Source organism: Hypanus sabinus, chromosome 1, assembly GCF_030144855.1.
Source record: "Hypanus sabinus isolate sHypSab1 chromosome 1, sHypSab1.hap1, whole genome shotgun sequence".
Classification (NCBI taxonomy): Eukaryota; Metazoa; Chordata; class Chondrichthyes; order Myliobatiformes; family Dasyatidae; genus Hypanus; species Hypanus sabinus.
This window is the reverse complement of record NC_082706.1, coordinates 118,978,997-119,002,749: the sequence shown is the minus strand read 5'-3', so window position 1 is coordinate 119,002,749 and position 23,753 is coordinate 118,978,997. Positions and strand designations below refer to the sequence as shown.

The window sequence follows — 23,753 nt, the reverse complement described above, 5'->3', positions numbered from 1 at the left end:
GTCACAAAATACCTAAGTGATCGACTGCACAAGTCATTAAGTACTGTTATCACAGCAGTAAATATAATCAAGTGTCATGTTCTCAATTCTTGACTATTTCAAGAGCTTTGTATTAAGAATGATGAACAGTTTGATGCTTTCTTTTGCAAACAGAAGTCAGCTGGTTCTCAAAAGGAAACAGTCTGAGACACTTATATATGCTTTCTGAAACTATGATAAAATTCTTTAAAGACTCGACTACTTTATTCAATAATCAACTCAAGAATTAGCCTGACATTGCTTATTTCTCATAATTACTTGCAAAGTTTAATGAAATCAATTTTCAATTGCAAGGAAATTATTTGAATCTTGTCAAAGTCAAATCAGTTGTTTCCACATTTCTATCCAAGTTCACCCTATTTAAGCGGAACACTGGCCATCACGACCTTTTCCAATTTCTGAACCTCTCTGAGTTGGAAGACAAAGAAGGAATACTAGATGATGAATTTTTAAGTGTCCTGTGCCCACCTGGGTGATCTGCACAAAGTCACGTCAAAGAGATTTTAGGATCTTCTCTTGATCCAAATTCCAGAGCACTTGCAAAGTACATGACCTGTCTGGGTCTCTTACAGGAGTTTTCCTCTCATGAATGAGTGGGGAACTTTGGCACAAGCGTTCAGCATTCGTATTGGGGACTTCCACAACGTTGGAGTGTGAGCAGAACTGTTGTCAACAACTGCTTTCAAATTTGACCATTCAATGCTCATAAGAAAATCCCTCAGTTGCTGAGAGTTATACAAAGAAGCATTAGCAAAAGTGCAGAGAAATATTGTAATTTCTCCCACAAAATCCAGGGCATTCTCTTTCTTTTTCTATTATTTTTCTACTGAATTGCATGCATGTCCATTGGAAGACACCTCATAAAAGCTTATTTGCAGGAGCTAAATGGCAATAAAGTAAAACTTTTTAAGTTGTGGAAAATGTTGCCTGAACACAAACGAGAAAAAACACATTTGAACATCAATGTCACAAAGGGTACACGAGTGTCTGGATGGAAATCATTTTTATAAAAAAAAGGTTACTTACAGGCTCTCCTGGGATTCCAGGAAGACCCATCAGTCCCATCTCACCAATATCACCCTAAAATTAGGCAATAGTAACTTTAAAAACATCAAAGATAACACAAAGAAAACAAAGAAACAAGAGAAATGGTAGCAACAGTAGTTCTCCAAAGCCCTCGAGCCTGCCTTACCATTCAACGTGATTAAGGCTGATCAATGCTGGTCTCAACTCTGCTTCTTTGGTAGTTCCTCATAACCCTCACTTCCTCAATCTTCCAAATAACTTCTAACCTGTCAAGCTCCCTTAGGATCTTAAGTGCCTGAATAAGATCACCCTTCATTGTTAGAAACTCTGAAGAATAAAGACAGAAAATGTCAAGCCTCTTTCAAGTGAGCAACTTTTCATTCCGTGAATTAGCCTGGAGAATCTCCCTTGATTTGCCTCCAATGCTATCACATCGTTGGTTTTCAGGGGACCAAGCAGATACACAGTATTCCAGGGGTAGCTTTACCAAAACCCCATACAAATGTACCAAAACTTGCATCTGTTTAAATTCCAATCCCTTCGCAAAAAAGGCCAAAATCCCTGGTGACAAGAACTTCTATTTTATTCAGCACTATTTGAAATTAGCCCATAAGTTATCTTAAGGATATCTGCAGTGTCCTCCACTGTGAAGACTGTTGCAAAAAATTGATTCGATATTTCTTCTAGTTCTTGTTTCATGTTATTAGCTCACCAGTCCATTTGGCTTCCCAAAATACATTACTTTGAACTACTTCAGTTAAATTCAATCAGCAATCTCCTTCTCCGGTTTCCCAGTTGATCTAAATTTTGTTTAAACCTTCGATAACCTTCTACATTATCCACTATTCTACAAATTCCCTTCCAAATTTTTGATTGTGTGTATATATCATCGTGCAAAGGTCTTAGGCACCCTAGTTTTTGTTATACGCTTTCAGATGGTATGGCTTCCACAGATAACTTGATCGCAACATCACTGAGGCAGGATTCCCTGGAAAGACAGAAGCAAGCCAGGTAATCAACATCTGCAGAAGAACTTTGGTGGTTACTCAAGACGCTTGGAGCAATCTACCAACTGATTTTCTTATAAGACTGCATGATAATGTATCTAAGAGAATTGATGCAGTCTTAAATGCAAAGGGTAGTGACATCAACTATTCATTTGATTTAGATTTTTACTGTTTACTGCTCTACATAGCAATATTTGTTGATATTTAGAAACTTTTCATTTAATTATTTTTGAAAGCATCGTTACGTTAAAGAACTTTTTCACATGCTTAAGACTTTTGCACAATACAATTACACACACACACACGTAAATTTATATGTAAATTTATTCGACCCATATCTGTGCAAGCCATGATGCCAATTTAAACTGCATATCTGCCTCATTTGCCTGCAAGTGATCTATAATGCACTATTCCTTGTCTGTTCATGTGACTGTCTAAAGCTTTTTAAACACTGCTATTGAACCTGCTTCAACCCCCTCCCCCGCGAGTGCTTTCCAGGCAGCTAGCAATCTCTGTTTAAAAAAAAGATTGCTTTATTATTCTCCCTTAAACTTGCCCCTCCTCACCTCACCTTAAAACTATGCCCTCTAATAACTGACATTTCCACCTTGGGCAAATGACTCTAACTGTGTTCCCTATTTATGCCTCTCATAGTTTTATTTACTTCTGTCAGGTTGGCCCTTAGCCCCTGACATTCCAGGGAGGAAAATCCAACTTTGTTCAAACTCTCCTTATAGGTAAAATTCTCCAATCCAAGCATCTCAAAATCAGAATTACACACTTTGTAGGTTTATGATGTGAAATTTGTTAACTTTGCAGCAGCAGTTCATTGCAATACATAATCTAGCAGAGAAAATACTAATAATAATACTAATAAAAAATAAACAAATCAATTACTTATATTGAATAGATTTTTAAAAAGTGCAAAAACAGAATACTGTATATTTAAAAAATGTGAGAAAGTGTCCAAAGATTCAATGTCCATTTAGGAATCGGATGGTAGAGGGGAAGAAGCTGTTCCTGAATCGCTGAGTGTGTGCCTTCAAGTTTCTGTACCTCCTACTTGATGGTAACAGTGAGAAAAGGGCACGCCCGGGGTGCTGGAGGTCCTTAATAATGGATGCTGTCTTTCTGAGACACCACTCCCTGAAGGTGTCCTGGGTTAGTAGGCTAGTGCCCAAGATGGAGCTGACTAGATTTACAACCTTCTTTCGGCATGCCAGACAGTGACGCAGCCTGTCGGAATGCTCTCCATGGTGCACCTATAGAAGTTTCTGAGTGTACCTCTTCTAGTGAACTCTTTCCACAACTCCTCCAAAGCCCACTCATCTTTTCTGTAATATGCTGCCCAAATCTGTACACAGTTCTCCAAATGTGGCCTAACCAAAGTTTTATAAATCTGCCACTTGACTTCCCAACTTTTTAATACTCAATGCCCTGACCAATGACAGAAGTGTATCATGCATCTTCTTTACCCCCCAATTTAATTACATTGTAACTTTCAGGGAACAGTGGATCACTCTATACATTAATGCATCCAAGGGTTTTACCATTTACTCTATACTTTCCTCTTCAGATTGATCTCCCAAAGTGCAACATAATGCACTTTTCCAGATTAAACTATACCAGCCACATTTCCAAATGACCTATATCCTGTTATTTATTTTGACAACCTTCCTCAATATCCACAACTCTGCCCACTTCCATATCATCTGCAAACTTACAGATCAACCCACCAATATTTTTGGCATATAATAGGTGGTATATATTAAATAAATATATAAAGATAACCAAATCAAAGGTTCCAGCCCTGATCCCTGAAGAACACTGGTGATCACTGGTGATAACACCCCTCCACCATTACCCTTTTTTTTCTATGGGCTAGTCTTTTTTAAATTCAATCTATGAAGTCTTCATAAATCCCATACAACTTAATCCTCTGGATCCCAGCTCACCATAAGGAGCCTTGCCAAATCCTTTGCTAAACTCCATGCAGACAATATCCACTGCCATTCTCTCAATCATCTTTATCATCTCCTCAAAAACCTCAGTCAAGTTTGTATGACATGACCTCCCATGCACAAAACCATGCTGGCTATGTCTAAAAAATTGACGGCTTTCTAGATATGAGTAAATAATTTCTTTGCCAATAATTTCCCTCACACTGAAGTAAAGCTCACTGGCCTATAACTTCCTGGTTTATCTCTACTGCACTTCTTAAACCAAGGAACAACATTGGCTATTCTCCTGTCCTCAGAGTCCTCACCTGTGGCTAATGAGGACATAAACAGGATATAAAGCCCCAGTAATCTCCCTTCTTGGATCTCTCAACAATCTGAATAAGTCCCACCAGGCCCTGGTGAATTATCTACTCTCATTTACTTTAAGAGGCACAACAGCTCCTCCTTGTCATCAGTATTCCCTTAACATAATTTCATCATAGACCTTTCTGATATCACCATCCCCGATGTCCATCTTCTTGGTGAATACTGATGTAAAGTACTAATTTAGTATCTTACCCACTTTCTCTATCTGCAGGCTCTCTTAGTAGTTTTATTTTTAATTCTTTCCTTTCTCCTTTATATTTCCCTTTCTGATTTCAGCTTCCTAAACATTACACATGCTTCCTTTTCCTCCTTGACTAAATTTAAGATACTGTTGTCACCCGACATTCCAGTATACACCCGACCGCGCCAAACTCCAGGGTTTAGATGCTCCAGTTCTCCATTGTATGTATAGCTGGCACGGTCCCTTTAAAGATTCTGGCCTGCTCCGCTAATTTGGTGGCCATGTTTTGGCGCCAAGATTAGGATATTTAAAGAGCACCTGAACATAGGTTTGGGGCTCAATCATCAGCTCAACTTTGGTTCAGTCCGGGATTGCACTGAGGATTTCTGTCTCACTCGGATTCACATCTAGTCTTGACTAGCATCTAGTCAAGAACCGCATTCTTGTTTCAGACTCAAAATTGTGTCTCCATTCTTGTCTCATATACTCCAGCATTTGGCTCCTTACCATCCTAACCTCGGCCTCACTTCACAGTAACCTCGCCATCCTTGCCTTTCTTCCTCACAGGTATCGATCCCCGCCACTCAAGGTGCAGGTTCAATGTACATTTATTAAAGTATGTTTGCAGTTTTCGCCTTCACTCAATGCAGACTTCCCACCTGAACAGCAACCCTCCACGGTCATCTTCCAACAAGGCAATTCTTTACCTGGTCTTGGCCTGGATTACATGTATACTCACCTTCTGGATGTTAAGGGTACAATATTGTGGTGAACTACATATACCTGTCTGGAATCGCCCCCTGCTGACTGTTCCTGTGGCTCCTCCCACAAGCCCCTGTATAAAGGCGATCTGAGGCCTGATGCTCGGCCTCAGTCTCCAGGACGTAGTATGATGGTCACTCACTTCTGGTTCCTTCTTCCAGTCAATAAAAGCTGATATCTCGCCTTACGTCTCAGTGTGAGTTATTGATGGTGCATCAATTTTATTGACTGGAAGTTTTAAAACATGGAAACCGTTTTACATCCGGAAAGGTTGGATTTGGACCCCCAAGACCCTGAAGCAGCTCTTGCTTTTGAACTCTGGCTTGCATGCTTCCAATCATACTTGGAGGAGGTTCGTGCGACTGACCCTGCCGTTATGCACAGAATTCTCCTCTCGAGGGTCACCCCAAAAGTTTATTCCATTATCCGGGACCTGCCGACCTACGATGGGGCACTGGACGCCCTCAAAAGACAGTACCTGCGGCCGGTGAACACCGTCTATGCAAGACATCGTTTAGCTACCCGGCGACAGCGGCCTGGTGAATCGAGCGCCGAGTTTCTCCAAGCACTACAGACACTCGTCCGAGCTTGTCACTGCAAGACGCTCATTGCAGAACAGCATGCGGAGCTGCTGCTGCGAGATGCCTTTGTGACGGGACTGAGGTCAGTGTACATGCTGCTGCTACTGCATGCGGCTGCTGGAAAAAGCCGATCTGACCTTACGCTTGGCCCGCGGCTGACCCACGGCTGTGGCCCGTCAGAAGCCCATGCTTTGTTATTTCTGCAGACTGAAAAAGCACCCCCGACAACGCTGCCCAGCGCGAGAAGCGACCTGCTCCAGCTGCGGAAAGCGGGGCCATTTCGCCAAGGTCTGTAAGTCTAGACTATAAGCGGAGCGCAGCGCTGCGGGTGAGATGTGGGGGCCGCCATCTTGCATGCCCAGATGTGAGCGGCCATCTTTGTCGGCGTCAGCATGCCCCGCCCCTGACCCACCGATGCTTATCGGGTACCCCGGATGTGGGCGGCCACCTTTGTCAGCATCAGCACGCCCCCCCCCTGACCCTCCGATGCTTACCGGGTACCCCGGATGTGGGCGGCCACCTTTGTCAGCATCATCACGCCCCGCCCCCGACCCTCCGATGCTTACCGGGTACCCCGGATGTGGGCATCCATCTTTGTCGACGTCAGCATGCCCCGCCCCCGACCCTCCGATGCTTACCCGGTACCCCGGATGTTGTCGGCCATCTTTGTCGGCGTCAGCACGCCCCGCCCCCGACCCTCCGATGCTTACCGGGTACCCCGACGGCGATTCAACTCTGGCCACTGTAACCCTCGACCAAAGCGCCCCACACCAGCTTGCAAGGTCAATGATGGACATCCTGGTGGAGGGGCACAGGACTAGATGCCTGTTTGACACGGGCAGCACTGAGAGTTTTATTCACCCAGACACAGTGCAACGCTGCGGACTCGCAACACGGCCGGTAAGTCGTAGGATCAATTTGGCTTCTGGGTCGCATTCCGCAGACATCCAGGCGGGTGGTGCAAGGCACAGAATATTGGGACTTTGCGCTACTGGTCATGCCTAAGCTGTGCGCACCTGTGCTATTGGGGCTGGACTTCCAGAGCCATCTCGAAAGTGTGACTATGGTATATGACGGGCCCCTCCCACCACTCACTGTCCGGAATCCTCAGTTTTGTGGGACTTCCATCACTACTGACCACACACACACACGGGCCCACACGTCCCATCCAGCACCATGCCGACAGCTGCGCTACTGACACCACTTGCAGTCTCTCCACCCTCAAGGTCCCTCCCCCACCACTGTTCGCCAACCTGACCCCTGACTGTAAACCTGTGGCAACTAAAAGCAGGAGGTACAGCGCGGGGGACAGGGCCTTCATTCAGTCCGAGGTGCAGCGGTTGCTCAGGGAGGGGATAATTGAGCCAAGCTCAAGCCCTTGGAGGGCCCAGGTGGTTGTTGTTCGGACTGGGCAGAAAAATAGGATGCTGGTGGACTATAGTCAAACCATCAATAGGTTCACGCAGCTTGACGCATACCCCCTACCCCGCATCGCGGATATGGTCAACCAGATAGCTCAGTACAAGGTGTACTCAACAATAGATCTGAAATTCGCTTATCACCAGCTCCCCATCTGCCCAGAGGACCGCCCCTACACCGCCTTCGAGGCGGGCGGCAGGCTCTATCACTTCCTGTGCATCCCTTTCGGTGTCACCAATGGTGTCTCTGTCTTCCAGAGGGAAATGGACCGGATAGTGGACCAGTACCAACTGAAGGCCACATTTCCCTATCTGGATAACATCACCATCTGTGGTCACGACAGGCCAGATCACGACGCCAACCTCCAATGATTTCTCCAAGTGGCCGCAGCTCTGAACCTTACTTATAACAGGGACAAGTGTGTGTTCGGAACCACCCGCCTTGCTATCCTTGGGTATGTCGTGGAAAACAGGGTCATTGGCCCTGATCCCGACCGTATGTGCCCCCTGTTAGAACTCCCTCTTCCCACCACTCTCAAAGCCCACAGACAGTGCCTGGGTTTTTTTTCCTATTACGCCCAATGGATCCCCCATTACGCAGACAAGGCCTGCCCCCTGGTCAAGTCTACCACGTTTCCCCTCTCTGCTGAGGCCTGCACAGCCTTCAGCTGCATTAAAGAGGACATTGCCAATGCTACAATGCATGCGGTGGACGAGACCGTTCCCTTCCAAGTGGAGTGTGACGCCTCCGATTTCGCTCTGGCTGCTACCCTCAATCAGGAAGGCAGGCCAGTAGCATTCTTTTCTCGCACCCTCCAAGGCTCTGAAATTCAGCACTCCGCGGTGGAGAAAGAAGCCCAGGCCATAGTGGAGGCTGTTAGGCACTGGAGACATTATCTCCCTGGCAAACGGTTCACCTTGCTGACCGACCAGTGCTCGGTTGCGTTCATGTTCAGCAACCAACAGCGGGGCAAAATCAAAAAAGGTAAGATTTTGCGGTGGAGAATAGAACTCTCCACCTACAACTATGATATCCTGTACCGGCCTGGCAGACTCAATGAGCCGCCTGATGCCCTATCCCGGGGAACACGTGCTAGCACACAGCTCGACCAGCTGTATGCCCTTCATGCACAACTTTGCCATCCAGGGGTCACCCGATTTTACCATTTTGTGAAAGCTTGGAACCTGCCGTACTCCCTGGAGGACATCAGGACGATGACCAGGGACTGCCAAATTTGCGCTGAGTGCAAACCGCACTTCTACCGTCCTGACACGGCGCAACTTGTCAAGGCCACCCGCCCTTTTGAGCGACTGAGTGCTGACTTTAAGGGCCCCCTTCCCTCCACTGACCGCAATGTCTATTTTCTCAATGTTATTGACGAGTACTCACGGTTCCCCTTTGCCATTCCCTGCCCCGACACCACTGCCACGTCCGTCATAAAAGCCCTGCGCCAGCTCTTCACTCTGTTCGGATACCCCTGCTATATCCACAGTGATAGAGGGTCCTCCTTTATGAATGACGAGCTGCGCCAGTACCTGCTGGCTAGGGGTATTGCTACTAGTAGGACCACGAGTTATAATCCCCAGGGAAATGGACAGGTGGAGAGGGAGAATGCCACAGTGTGGAAGGCCACACTTTTAGCCCTTACGTCAAAAGGGTTGCCGGTCTCTCGATGGCAGGAGGTCCTCCCTGAGGCACTCCACTCTATCCGCTCTCTGTTATGTACGTCCACCAATGCCACCCCTCACGAACGCCTATTCTCTTTTCCCAGGAAGTCTGTCACTGGGACCACCCTACCAGTTTGGCTGACGTCCCCGGGGCCAGTGCTGCTCCAGAAACATGTGAGGAGTAATAAATACTCCCCACTGGTCGAGAGGGTTCACCTTCTGCATGCGAACCCCCAGTATGCCTACGTGGTCTTACCTGATGGGCGGGAGGACACGGTCTCCATCCGCGACCTGGCACCCGCAGGTGCAGCAGACCACTACACTGAAGGCTCTCCGGTAACTATGAACCCTGTACCTGAGGTGACACCGTGCTCACCAGGCCCTACACAGACTACTCACGACACTTATATACCAGGTGTTTCGTACGCATATATACCAGGCGCCTCGCACATGCGTGAGGGATCACAGGCGCCTAGTGGGCTGGAACAAGCACAACCTCCGTCCCCTGTGCAATCACCAATGTTGCCGGCATCTATGCGATCACAGCCGGTGCTACGTAGATCGCAGCGACAGATTCGACCACCTGATAGACTTGACTTGTAAGAAACTTCGCCACATGGGGACTCTTTTAAACAAAGGGGGGGTGAATGTGGTGAACTACGTGTGCCTGTCTGGACACGCCCCCTGCTGACTGCTCCTGTGGCTCCTCCCACAGGCCCCTGTATAAAGGCGATCTGAGGCCTGACGCTCGGCCTCAGTCTCCAGGACGTAGTATGATGGTCACTCACTTCTGGTTCCTTCTTCCAGTCAATAAAAGCCAAAATCTCGCCTTACGTCTCAGAGTGAGTTATTGATGGTGCATCAAATATACATTGTTTCAGCTTTTTCTAACATTTCTATGTTTCAGCCTCATATGCCCACATGAAACAACATTTACATTGGGCCTCCCAGTGCCAATATTAAGTTTCAAAACTCTTGGCTATCTCTCGTCGGAATTGGTTGTTTGCACCAGTTCTGTACCAGATGTTGCTAGAACATTCTGGACACATTGCCAGATTTAGAACTTTTTTTTTGGTTTTTCCAAAAATACGAGGGGTTTGTTATTTTATTATTCCTTGCTCCAGGGCTGTAAATATTTGGGAGATTATATTAGAACAACCTGTATGTTTTTTCTCACTGTGGAAAAGTAAACTAATTACCTTTTCCCCAAAGGTTCCTTTTGGTCCTGGTGATCCATGTAAACCCTTAGAAAAAACAGACTAGATATTACCAACTATTCCCCTAGATAGACTAATGTCATCAAAGTTCAAAGTAATTTTATTATAAATGTATGTATATGTCATCATATACTATCTTGAGATTCATTTTGTTGCAGGCATGTAGAGGAGAAAAAGAAATCCATAGAATTTTATGAAAAACTATACATTAACAAAGACTGACAAACAACCAATGTGCAAAAGAAGATAAACTGTGCAAATAAAAATAATACTGAGAACGAGTTACAAAGTACTTGAAAAGGAGTCTGTAGATTGTAGAATCAGTTCAGAATATTAGTGAATTAAGTTACCTACATCGGTTCAACAGCCTAATGGTTATAGGGTGATAACTATCACTGTTATCCTGCAACCAATAATCTGGCAATGAACAATCAAACTGCCACATTCATTGCTAAACTTGTCCTGTGATTTGTGAAGTAACTATTAATGCTTATGTTTTGCAAGAAATTGAAAAGAAAAAGTTGCTTTTAAAATTCAAACAACATTTTGAGTATTTTTAACTGCCTGTAACATAGAAATGGTCACATCTCTTCAATTACTTATACTAATGCAGTTTTCTGAAATTTCAGTGATCAACATATATTTAATCATCTCTCTCAAATGTATTGTGAACATGTTTCAGAGAATTAACTGGTTCATAGGTGCAGCCATTGGTTCTAGGGAAACCAGAGATTTATACAGGAAATTGCTTTTGTGAAGTAAATAAAATTTTTAGATTTTGCCCCAGGGATTTTTTTTTATATGGCAGCTGAAAATACTTACAGGTAAACCACGAACTCCAGCTTCCCCCATTTGGCCTGGTATTCCAGCTTCACCCTACATAGAAAACAATATCATAAGGATTTGTACAAATATTTAATGTCTTGTATCCCAGCAGAATTGATAAGTTTCAAATTTATTCATGGTATTGGTGGACCATTCTATTTCATAGGCAGTCTGAATGGGGCCTATCAATTTGCCCTCCCATCACTAGATGCACAGTTTCCAATATGATTCTCAACACAAATCAGGAGTGGACCTCACTCCCCGCTGCATTTGCTGTGTTTAAATTGCTTTTAAACTGGTACAACCCATTGTAAGATATATTTTGGCACTGGAATGAGTGCCAGTATTCTCTGATGTTCTACTGGAGGTGAGGAAAAAGAGAAGGCAACAGTTTACAGAAGTTGAAAGAGCAAAGTGAAGCAATCTGGATGAAAGTGTAAATTCCTCCATCACTGTTTCTGCAACCATGGGAATGGCCAATGAATTTTGGCTTTTCCAAGTGACGCTCACGCCCAAGGAGAAAGGACAACACGAGAGGCAAGTTCTCCTTTGATCCATGGAGAAAAATCCAAATGAGTGTAATGACACTTTACTGCATTTTTGGTTCACATAAGTCAATACAATGCAATCTGTGGAGGTGTCAGTCAATAGTGTTGTTCATAGTTAGAGCTGAAAATAAAAGACAAATTTATCACTCCTAATTACCTTTACAGAGAAATTCACTCAATTTTTTCTAATTTTTTGACAGCATTTCTTTAATCATCTAGCAAACTGTTACAGCTTTTCTCATTCTATCAAAGTCACCGTTCATTGCAACATATTAACTGCCACATCTTAGACTACAAGACCATAAGACATAGGAGCAAAATTAGGCCATTTAGCCCATTGAGTCCACTCTGCCATTCAATCATGGCTATTCCTCTTTTCTCTCCTCCTCAACCCCATTTCCAGGCCTTCTCCCCATAACCTATGATGTCATGTCCAATCAAGAACCTATCATCTCTGTCTCAAATACACCCAACGATCATGTCATATACTTATTGGTCAAAAGCCATTACCTATTCATAGCACTCCTTTTCTGACTCCACTGAACTCTATTTGTTCCTCACTTCAAATTCCATGTACAGCTTAAACTTAGCCTTATTTTTATCTCTTTCTATCCAGCATCAACTTATCTTCTCAACATATCTGCCACATGTGTACCACATCTCTCCTTATCACTTCAACAGTCATGATCTTACTAGCAACATCTCTGGCTGAAAGAATAAACAAGACACAATGAGACAGAAAATCAATGCCTTGAGAAATGTACCTAGCATTCTTCCCCTAATAATTCCTGGAGATCAAAAACTCAAGCAGAGTCAACACAACACTTATTTATCCTTGATCTTTTTTACCTCCATCTTCTCACGTCTTCAGGTCACCAGCATCCTGTATCACATGATATTTTGGAGGAAGACCGTCCCCAAGGAGGAATTACCAGGTACTGTAGAAATCAGTTAAATAATGTGTATGATGACATCAAATGACTAGCAATTAGCAGTAGGTGTTGATGGCTGGGTCTGAGGCTATGTCCACACTACACCGGATAAATCCGTAACCAAAGCTTTTTCTCTTCATTTTTATCCTCTGTCCACAATGAAACGGTATTTTCCTCCCCGGAAAATGGAGATTTTCAGAAACGCTCTCCAGAGTGTGTAATTTTGAAAATGCTGGATTTGCCAGAGCAGTGTGGATGGGGTAACCGGAGAAATCTAAAAATGCTGTCATGACGTGCCAGAACAGATGGTGATGGCAGCACGCCATTTCATTGTTTTCTTGAACGCAACCTAACAATTTCAGAACAGATGGCAATGAGACTGAAGCCAGAAGAGTTAGAAATGTACTCACCAAATATTTTGACCCATAACTTACTGAATAAGTAAGTATACTCACTTTGCCCTGTTTTCTGTCCTTGCTCGTATGAAGGTGGTTTACCTATTTATGCAAGTACTTCTCTGACAATAGATGTGTGACAGCCTAATGTAACATTGTGTGGAAATACAAGATAACACTGATGCAGACATGTTTTATAAATTTAACAAGGTGCTTTATTAATGCAACAGAGTTGACCAATTTTTCAATGTTCTTCGTCAGCCGGGTCATACTGTCCGTGAACTCCCTGTTGGTTGCCTCCATACGCTCCAGTATTTGTTTTTTTTTTAGTTTTAAAGTCCTCCTGCGTGGGAACCAACAGCTGTCCATCATTTAAGTTTTTCTAGTCTGTAACTGAACAAACGTGCACCAAGTCTTTCACGGTGAGATTTGATACCAAACACGTTGCTTGTTTTCGGTAGATGTGTCCTGCACATGCGCAGTAGGAGGAGATTTGCTGAAATATCAATTTTATTGTGGACAGAGATATTTTTTAAAACGCCTAGTGTGGACGCCTTTCGGTTTTACGTGAAACCGGCATTTTCAAAATTATCCGGTCTACTGTGGATGTAGCTTGAGTGTACCAAGGTCTCAACAATGACTCAGTCATGAAAAGAACATTGATGAGATCACACAATGTAGAGAGTAGAGAGAGCCATTGGAAGGTCAGCAAAGAGTTTTAATATCAACTTTTTGACATTAAATAAGAAGCTGCCTCAATCCTCTAGAAACATTTTCTGTTTCCCTTTCAATAACAAAATATAATTTGCTGCAGCAGGGCAAAGACTGGCATGTTCCCATGATGACATCTTTAATTGTATTTCTGGAAGTATGAGCTGATTTCTTCTTTGCTCTCCAGGAAGGTAATGTGCGTCTCTCCTATACCACTGAGATTGAAGAGTTATGATATTTACACTGAAGTCAATGTCAAGTTATCTACAAAAAGTGAATGGAGGATTGGAAAGAAAGATTGGAGTTAAGAAAGAGTGAGGTGTGTGAAAAATGGAAGAATAATTTGTATATCTTTAATATCTATAACAACAATCAGAACCAGCAGAAATAAGATTTATTGCCTATAATGATAATTTTCAGTGTTGGTGAGATTATTTGGTTATTATTAAAAATTAACAAAATGTTAAAAGGAACTTGTATCAAAATGAACAGCTGTTGAATTTAGTTCATATCAATCACATGAAAACAACCTTGAACCATTCTTCTCACTCAGTGATGAGCCAGTGCCGTGATGTTTTCTGAAAGCCAGGGACAGAAAAGTGTATCCTGCATTTTGAGCATCTGACCTGACTTGTCAATGAGCACAAACCAAAAGCCTCAATGTTACTTTCACTGCAAATTAAGGACCAATCTAACATACTGGCAATTTAATGGGGCACACACAGTAGCTTTAATTTGTGTTACCTTTATGCCTTCTGCTCCAGGAGTCCCATCTCGTCCAGTAGGCCCAGGAGCACCCTAAAATGGAAAAGATAAATGTAAATTGTTGAGACCATTGCTTATTCCCCCCCCCCCCTTTCAAGATGTTTACTTTACAACATTTTGCCTTCTCAAGTTCCTGACACATTCCCAGAACATAGTGCCTTTCTCTACACAAGACAGCCAACAAGTAATTTATTAAGCAAATGAATTTACAAGGAGACGGAATTGTTTTCTATATGTCTCCAAGAGTCAAATAAACATCTCCATTGTAAGGCAAATCTTCTGGAAGCTTCTCCCTAAACATTGTTATGGTGTATGTAAAGAGCAGTTAACCAGATCCGACATTCTTTGAAATGTTATGCACTCAATTTAACGTGAGCCTAAATCCAGTTTTAAAAATAATGAAAAACAGAGGTTAAAGAACAAGCATCTAAAATAACTTGTTACAATGGCCCATCATCCTGAAATATTAAGTTTCTTTCTCATTCAGCTGATGTTGCTTGATCTGCTGAATTTTTTCAGCACTTTCTATTTGAATTTTATTCTCTGTGCAGTTTGGCATAAAGTTATTCAAATATTTACTTTGATAGAGTATCCTTTCAGACTTTCTGTTCCCCCAGTCTGGCTCTTCTCCATCATGAACCCATGGGATCTTGTGTATGGCTTGAGTTGAGTCACTGCTATGTTCCGCCATAGCAGATCTCAGGAACAGTCCCTTGGCACATATGTGGTGGCAATGTTTATTTCTGCTGTTTCCAAGATCCTGCCTCCATCTTTATCAGCTCCATCCACTTGATTGCAGTGTAACCAACTATACATGTGGCATCTTTCAACCTTAATGTGATGAAATCCAAGCCCAACTCACTTGATTCTTTGGGTTCACCTCTTCTGCTACTTCTTAGAACATCTCTCAATCCCACAATCTGTGCTGTTGCCCATCGACAGCATGAATCTAGTTGATTTTTGACAGTACATGACGGATTAATTTTAACAACCACACTTGGAACTTGTTTTAGTAGATATTATGTGTTGATCCTAAGTCAAGTTAAAATGTCACTGGTTTCCCTTGTACCAACATCTAGAATACATTACTACTTCAGGTAATTACAACTACTTCAACACGATGCACCTCTTTTGGGACAAGGTACCCTGAATCTAACACTCCTCCACCCAGTTTATCTGAATCATGGATTTCAAAAAACACTTCATTATGTTGTAACAATGTTACAGAATATCATTCTGTTTTGTAGAATCACGTTTGTAGAAAATGCTTTCCGGTCCATAGCACACAGACCTTTTCCTATATACAGAGCATTTCTTCACCAACATTTATGCCACTTTGGTTGTACTCCCTCTTCATTCTTTCATGATTCAACACATGCACTTCCTTCTGTTAGCCATTTTAGTTATTTATTTTGTGATGCAATGCAGAACAGACCCTTTCAGCCCATCGAGATGCACTGCCCAGCAACCCACTTATTTAACCTTTGCCTAATCACAGGACAATTTGCCCTGACCAATTAACTGGTAAGCCTTTGGATAGTCTTGCATATTCATAATCACTTTTTGAAAATTAACTATTTCAGAATAGCTGTTTCTTCAGGCTGGGGCCCTGCATTTTACAATTTATCTGTGGCAAATGAATCCTTGGTGACAAGATGGCACTGGTCTATATCAGCGACTCTCGGCGGGCTGCAGGAAATTGTACCAGTTTTCCTCTTAAATATCCTACTTTCATCACAACCTACAGCATGTAAATTTCCTCTTAACAGGCTACGGAACTATATCAATAATCTTCCGATCTCACATTCGACAGTTAAATGTGGACAATGCCACAGCCAGGGCTGAAAATGCAGTAGGCAAGGCGGGGTTCAAACCAGGCTGAAGCACAGGGTAGTTGAGGATATTATTGGCAAATCAGCTGTACAATCAGTTGAAAATAAGAATGACGACCTCAGGGCAAGGCTGCTGTATCAGAGGCACATGAGGCTGATCTCAATTGTTAGTTTCACTCAGACTTGGTTAACAGTGAACATGCCGGGTGCAGCTAGGTGACCAGAAGGTGTTACGATTGTCACAATAGATCAAACTGCAAATTCTGATAAGGAAAATGGTGGTGATGTACACTTCTTAGTCAATTCTCACTGGTGCAGACATTGGGGTTATGTCGACGTCTTGTTCCTCTGAAGTAGAATAACTAACGATTAAATGGAGACCATTCTATTTGCCTCGAGAGTTCTAATCCATGAACCTGACCACAGTTTACATACAACCAGCGGTCAATTATAAGCAAGCTCCTGTGAAACTGCACAATGTCGTCTGTAAACAGGAAACGGCCCATCCCGATGCATTTTAAATTATAGTCAGCAACTTTAACCAGCCCTGTTTGAAGAAAACCCTGCACAATTATCAACAGCACAGAACCTACTGCACCCAGACATACAAACAAGCTGGATGAATGAGCTGGATGAGTTCATCCAGCTTGTTTGTATATTTTTATTTGACCACAGCATCTGCAGTGTACTTGGTGTTACCTATTTCACTGAAGTTCCTAACACACTAGACCACTGCTACACTATAATAAGAAGTGCCTATCATTCCTTAAGACTGTATTTTGGTAACTCAGATCATTTGGCTGTACTCCTGCTACCTGCATGCAGACAGAGCCTAAACAGCAAGGCTCCAAAGATCAAGACAACTAAGGGTGGTCTTAGGAGGTGGACGAATGGTTACAGGATTACCTTGAGTCAGTGGACTGGACCATGCTCAGGTACTCACCTGAGGACCTGAATAACTACATCAGGGTCATCACAGACTTTATTAAAACAACTGTGGTTGAGTGTATCACCCACAAAATCATTCAGGGTTTTTTTTCCAGTATGAAACCCTGGATGAACGATGAAATCCAGAATCTGCTGAGATCCAGAACAGAAACATTCAAGTCTGGAAATCAAGGATACCCCAAGAGGTGCAGGTATGATTTCCAGAAAGCCATCTCTTGGGCGAAATGGAGATTCTGGACTAGACTGGAACCAATGAGGAATGATCGACAGCTGTGGCAGGGTTTGAATGCCATAAACATCTACAAAGTTAAATCTTGCAACATAGAAACAGCAGAGCTTTACTTCCAGATGAGCTCAATGCCTTCTATGCTGACTTAGACCACCAGAACAGGGAGGAACCATTTCACACACCCATGTCTCCCAATGACCCCTTGGTATCAGTATCTGAAGATGACGTGTGGACTGCCTTCAAGTGAATCCCAGGAAGCGTCCAGTACGGACAGAGTACCTGTCCAAGTTCTGAAGACCTGTGCTAACCAACTGGCTGGTGGATTCGTAGATATGTTCATCTTCTTGCTCCTGAAGGGTGTGGTACCAAGCTGCTTCAAGCATACCTGTGCCCAAGAAGAGCATGGTAGCCTGTCTAAATGACTATTGCCCAGTAGCACTTACATCCACAGTGATGAAGTGTTTTGAGAGGCTGGTGTTGAAGCAGATCTGTTTCTGTCTGAATGGTGACTCGAATCCACTCCAATTAGACCCCCCCCCCCCCAAAAGCAACAGGTCTATAGCAGATCCTATCTCACTGACTCCTCACACAGCTCTGGAACATCTGGCCAGCAAAGATGCATACATGATGCTTTTTATTGATTGTAGCTCAGCATTTAACACCATCATTCCCTCAAAACAACTCGGTAAACACCAAGACCTGGGCCTCAATATCCCATTGTGCAATTGGATCCTGGAATTCCTCAGTTGTATACCCCAGTCAATTTGGTTCGGCAAAAATATCTCTTCCACAATCTCCATCAGCACAGGAGGACTGCAGGGATGTGTGCTTAACCCCCTGCTCTACAGACTTTACACCTCTGACTGTGTGGCTAAGTACAGCTCCAACACCATATACAAGTTTGCTGACACCACCACTGTTGTGGGCTGTATCCAAGGGGGTGATGAATCAGCATATGGAAGGGAGACTGAAAACGTGGCTGACTGGTGTATGAACAACCTTTTACTTAATGTCAATATGACCAAAGAATTCAGCAGAGGGAAACCAGAGGTCCATGAGTTAGTAATCTTTGCAGAATCAGAGGTGGAGTGGGACAGTAATTTTAAACTCCTGGGTGTCACTATCTCAGAGGACTTATCCTGGACACGTAATATAAATATTATTGTGAATAAAGCACACACCACTTCTACTTCCTCAGAAGGTTTGGCATGTCATCAAAAACCTTGGCAAACTCTATAGGTGTGTGGTGGAAAAAATGCTGACTGGCTGCATCACAGCCTGGTATGGGAACACCAATGCCTTTGAGTGAAAAATCCCACAAAAGGTAGTGGATTTGGCCCATTACATGACAGGAAAACCCTCCCAACCATTGAGCACATCTACTTGAAACTTCGCTGTAGAATAGCCCCAGCCACCATTAAAGATCCTCACCACCCAAGGCCATCCTCTTTTCTCACTGCTGCCATCAGGTAGAAGGTATTGGTGCCTTAGGACTCGCAAAACCAGTTTCAGCAACAACTACTCTTCAACCATAAGTTTCTTGAACAAAAGGAGATAAATACACTCATTTAAGAGCTCTGTTATATTGTTTTTTATGCTATAATTTATATTTGGATTTGCACAGTTTGTTTACAGTTTATCGTTCCTAATGTTTGAAGTTTACAGTTATGTGTTCTATAGATGGATTTGCTAAGTATGGCCACAGAAAAATAATCTCGGGGTTGTACATGGTTACATGTGTGTACACTATTAAGAAATTTTACTTTGTACTTTAAATCTTACAAAGTTGCAAAGCTTGAAATTATCTTTTATCAGTTTTGACTCCTGTTAAGTATCAGAAGTTTGTTCATGTTCTTGAAAGCAAGAATAAAAATAGTGAAGATCCACAGTTCCATTCATAGGTGAGTTGAAATGAGCTAACAGCATATCAAAAACATTTCTAGAGTAAAATTTATGGTACAGTTCAATTCTCTGCCTTAAGTTAATGAGATAATAAGACATAACAGCAACTTTATTTTCATCTGTTCTGGTTTCTCTTGCATAATCAGCTCAATATGGTGTGTAAACCCTTTACCCCACTTCCTCCAACCCCCTACTGTTTCCACTCTTTGGACTGGAAATTCAGTGGTTTGAGCATTTTTATTTGTTCCATGGTGTGACATCTTGCTTGAATCAAACAGCTCACAGCATATGCAGAAATTTGATTTTTAAACAAAATATTCAAATTTCATTGGTTTAATTAACCATCATTGATGGTACCATATGTCAGTATCACTTGCAAAATCACTGGAAGATAGCCAATATGTTAAACTAATCAAGTGCTTTACTAAACAAATGTATGTATGGGGAGAGAGAGGAAGTACTTCTTGCTTTCTTCCAGAGGCAAGTGGGCAGGTTCTGGTTTAGTTATAACTCATTTGAGGATGAACCAGTCATTTGAGAGGTATACTGCTATGCTAGGTAATGATAGCATGGAGATTAGAGACATGACAATGTGTGAAAGTTGAATCAATAAAACACCACAAAACAACAGTCAATTCATTAATGTTAATCTGCTTCTATTCTGGTTTGCCCTGATCTTCCTTTTTGTTCCTTACTGGATTTCTAAAAAAAAAATCAGTTTCTGAACACAAGGAATTCTACAGATGCTGGAAATCCAAAGCAACTTACACAAACTGCTGGAGGAACTCAGCAGGTCAGGCAGCATTCACGGAAATGACCATAGAGTCAACGTTGCTGGCAGAGGCCCTTCTTCAGGACTGGAAAGGAAGGGGGGAGATGCCAGAATAAAAAAGATGGGGGATGGGGAGAGGAGAAGAGGGATAGCTAGAAGGTGACAAGTGAAGCCAGGTGGGAGGAAAGATAAAGGGCTGGAGGTGAAGAAATCAGAGAGGACAGTAGAACATAGGAGGAGTGGAAGGAGAGGGGCAGTAGAGGTAGATAACAGGATAGGTGACATCAAATCCCACTACCACAGCCTTTCGAGTCATTAAAAATTGATAATCGACATGACCTCACCATATAACGCACACTCAGAAAACAATTTAGTATAGTTACTTAAGTGCTTCTTTCTTGTACACATTTCAAACACCAACCTCTCTTTGGTATCTTGCCCTTGAAATAAATTACATCTCTCAGTGCTAGCACTTTCTGCCACGGCATGATCTATTCAAACCAGATAGCATGAGCCTGATTTTTATATGTATATAGCATGGAGATAAAAGCATTTTTCATCCCTACTGCTACTTACAACAGTGACCAAAGTAAGTAAGGTACATGAAATAGTCAGCAAATTTGTCTTTGGGTGCTAATTGTGCCCTCCATGCCACCACTTCAGTCCTCTACTTTCACTTTAAGTGCCTCATACAGCCCTTTATTTAGTTAGCTAAAACATCCATTTTGGGCACATTTGCCTCTTTAAAGCAGCTAGCTGTTTTTTAAGGTTCTGCATGTCACTATGTTTCCATTGTCTGGAATGGCAAGCTGTGTCTTTCACTTGTGCCAGAGAAAAGCCTAACCTCAACTTTCTCACCGCATTTCCAAACCTCATCTCATTAGAGTTCAATGGTTAGAAAGTAAATTTCTTTCTTTTAGGTTCAGATGTTACTTAATGTGTAAGCTCCAAAGGCACTTTGGTGGAACATCTCCACAGAACTGGAATATCTAAAAGCAGTCATTTAGAATAACCTCCTGCTATTGGCTCATGGTCAAAATTTTCCTCTTAGCCACTCAGACAAATGCTGTAGTAGTCAATGCATGGCGGGGGATGCTTCACAAATTTACAAATCCAAGATCCTCAGGAACATGGAGAATCTAGAAGTAAGATCACTGTTTCAAAATAACTGAAAAGGTCAGAAATAAATGCATTAATTCATGCTGATACAATTGAATTTCTATGTTTTGTATACTGTCCTGTTGTACATTATTATAAACTACTATAAATTGCAGATTGCATGTTTAGACACAGATGTAATGTAAATGTTTTTGCTCCTCAAGTATATGAAGGATGTAAGTAATAAAGTCAATTCAAGTGTCTTCCTCAAAGGAATTCAAAGCAGAGTCTTTGCATATTTTTAAGACAGAGGTATATAGACATACAAGTAATAAAGGGTGTCAAGGTTACCACAGGCAGATAGGAATGTGGAAATGAGGGTTGCAATCAGATCAGCCTTGACCTTACTGAATGGTGGAACAGACTTCTGCAGATGAGTGGCCTATGGCAGCTCCAGCCTCACATGTTGGAAAGAAATATATGTTTCATTTAGAAAGTTGTATGGGTAGAAGGGGGAGGAAAACAAAGCATCTTCAGGCACACAGTAAGAAAAATAGGAAAATTATACAGTATATCACTTAAAATGGTAAATTTATTTCACTATTGTAGTTAGCATGGAAATAAATACTTACAGGTTCGCCTTTAGGTCCTGGAGCACCATGGGGTCCTCGAGGTCCCTCTGGACCCTGGATAGAAACAAATCAATGTTAAAGGATTTGATACAGAGAAACCTGTCACAATCAGAGGATTTGGTTTATCATTTTACACCAAGTTAGTTCTTTTCTGTGGGAGCCATCTTCCACTTTGTTTTAATTCATGGAGTAGGCAAATTCACCAAGACTGTCAGGTCTTGCTACTTACTGGTTGCTCTGGAATCTGGATGTTGGAGAACAATAAAACTATCCTCAACTATAATAATGATACAAAATCTGGAAAGTCAGGGGGGTAACTGGATGTTAACACATGAAAAAGTTTGTAAATGAAAAGTTTTGTTCCCTTAAATCACTTGTTTATGTTTTATACAAAACTTCAATTAGATTACTGCCTCATTGTCAATGTGTTCATCATTCATAAAAAAAGGACCCTGATAAGCAATGAATCATACAAAGAATAACACAAATTGTATGTAAGCAATATGAAAAAGACAAAATAATTACTTTGGCGCCATTGATGCCTGGTTCTCCGAGTCTACCTTGTGCACCTTCAGGGCCCTAGAATGCAGAAGATTTATTCATAATATTCTTTTCATCACATCCAGTTAACCACACCTGAGCAATAATGGTTACACATAGGTTGCTTTCCTTCAAATATTTTTATGCAGTGTAACAAATATAAATATTGCCTCTGTTTATTTTACAGCATTTTTTGCCACTGATTATAATTATTTCTCTTAAAGATTATCTGGGCATTTGCAAGGATCAGTGAACAGAGTTAAAAGTAAAAAAAGAGAGAAATCCATATCAGTATAGTTGCAGAGGTAGGTTATTCAATTTATTTAGTCATCTCTGAGTCAAATTGCTACAGAATGTTAGTTTGCCTCATTCCCCAACATTAGGACTTGAGTAAACTATGTTGACATGTATAGTATATGCAGCATTTTCAGAAGTGATATCTTTTTGATGGACTTTAAACTCTAATCAATTTAAATATCCAACTGATTGACTAAACTATAATATGTGCATTCAGATGTGTGTTACATTTGTAAGACACCAAGGCTTTGTACATCGTGTATGAATCAAATGAAACTCCCAGTGTAACCAAGAAGAGGCCATTCATTCTTCTTATTCAATGATTGCAAGCCATCATTGCCTGGTGTTCTGATTCAGTTCATGTTTTTTTTACCAGTGTCACTAGTGAGTACAGATATAAAGCAAAACACAACAGTTGGAGGAGCTCAGCGGACATGGTGGCATCTGTGGAGGAAATTGGATAGTCACCTTTCGGATTGTGACCATTCATCTGGACTGATGAAGGATCTCAACTCAAATTGTCAACAGTGCAGTTCCTTTTGTGCTCTAGTGCTTTTACCTAACAGTTTACAATGCACCAATACCTCACATTTGAAAACAAAACAGGTTATAGTCACAAAAGGCTTTAGTCAATCAGATCAGATAGACAATTTTTAATGCAGAAAGCAGAAAGGGTGTCTGTGACTGTTGTAAACGGGTGCCACTGACCCCCAATCTTCCAACAATAGGTCTCTAGTCATGGGATAGAAATCAGCATTTTTGTATTAGTCAGTGGTCTAACCTACCGGAACAAAGTCTATCATGCACCTTGACCTTAACTACCATAAAAATCACTGGAAACTTACAGTAGGTCCAGGTGGGCCTGCAGGCCCCTGCAAGCCATTAAATCCTGGAGTTCCCTGGAAGGAAAAGAAAACATTTAGAATTGATAAGCTTCAGACTTTATACTTCCTGGTTTAAAAATACTGCTTCAAAAAATAGCCGGAAAGTTCTTATTGTGGAATGGCATATAACTTCAATTTGATGTGTTCTTTATGAAGTGCAACAAAAATGATGTTATTCCAGGAATAAAGTTGCAAGGGAGAAACCTGTTAAAGGGTG

At 42.1% G+C, this 23,753-nt stretch overlaps 1 protein-coding gene across 6 annotated transcripts in view; it reads right to left on the bottom strand.

Annotated features, from left to right (window-relative positions):
- LOC132397074 (collagen alpha-1(IX) chain-like) overlaps positions 1 to 23,753 on the bottom strand; it is a 117,602-nt gene that overhangs the window by 24,624 nt on the left and 69,225 nt on the right. For 5 of the 6 annotated variants that reach the window (XM_059975334.1, XM_059975344.1, XM_059975338.1 and 2 more), the window contains 7 exons: positions 23,498 to 23,551; positions 22,341 to 22,394; positions 21,816 to 21,869; positions 14,382 to 14,435; positions 11,049 to 11,102; positions 10,209 to 10,253; positions 1,066 to 1,119 (listed from right to left, as the gene is read on the bottom strand). In XM_059975334.1, the coding sequence (XP_059831317.1) occupies positions 1,066 to 1,119; positions 10,209 to 10,253; positions 11,049 to 11,102; positions 14,382 to 14,435; positions 21,816 to 21,869; positions 22,341 to 22,394; positions 23,498 to 23,551 (369 nt within the window). The remainder of the gene's footprint in view (positions 1 to 1,065; positions 1,120 to 10,208; positions 10,254 to 11,048; positions 11,103 to 14,381; positions 14,436 to 21,815; positions 21,870 to 22,340; positions 22,395 to 23,497; positions 23,552 to 23,753) is intronic. The other variant, XM_059975353.1, reaches the window with a different exon arrangement.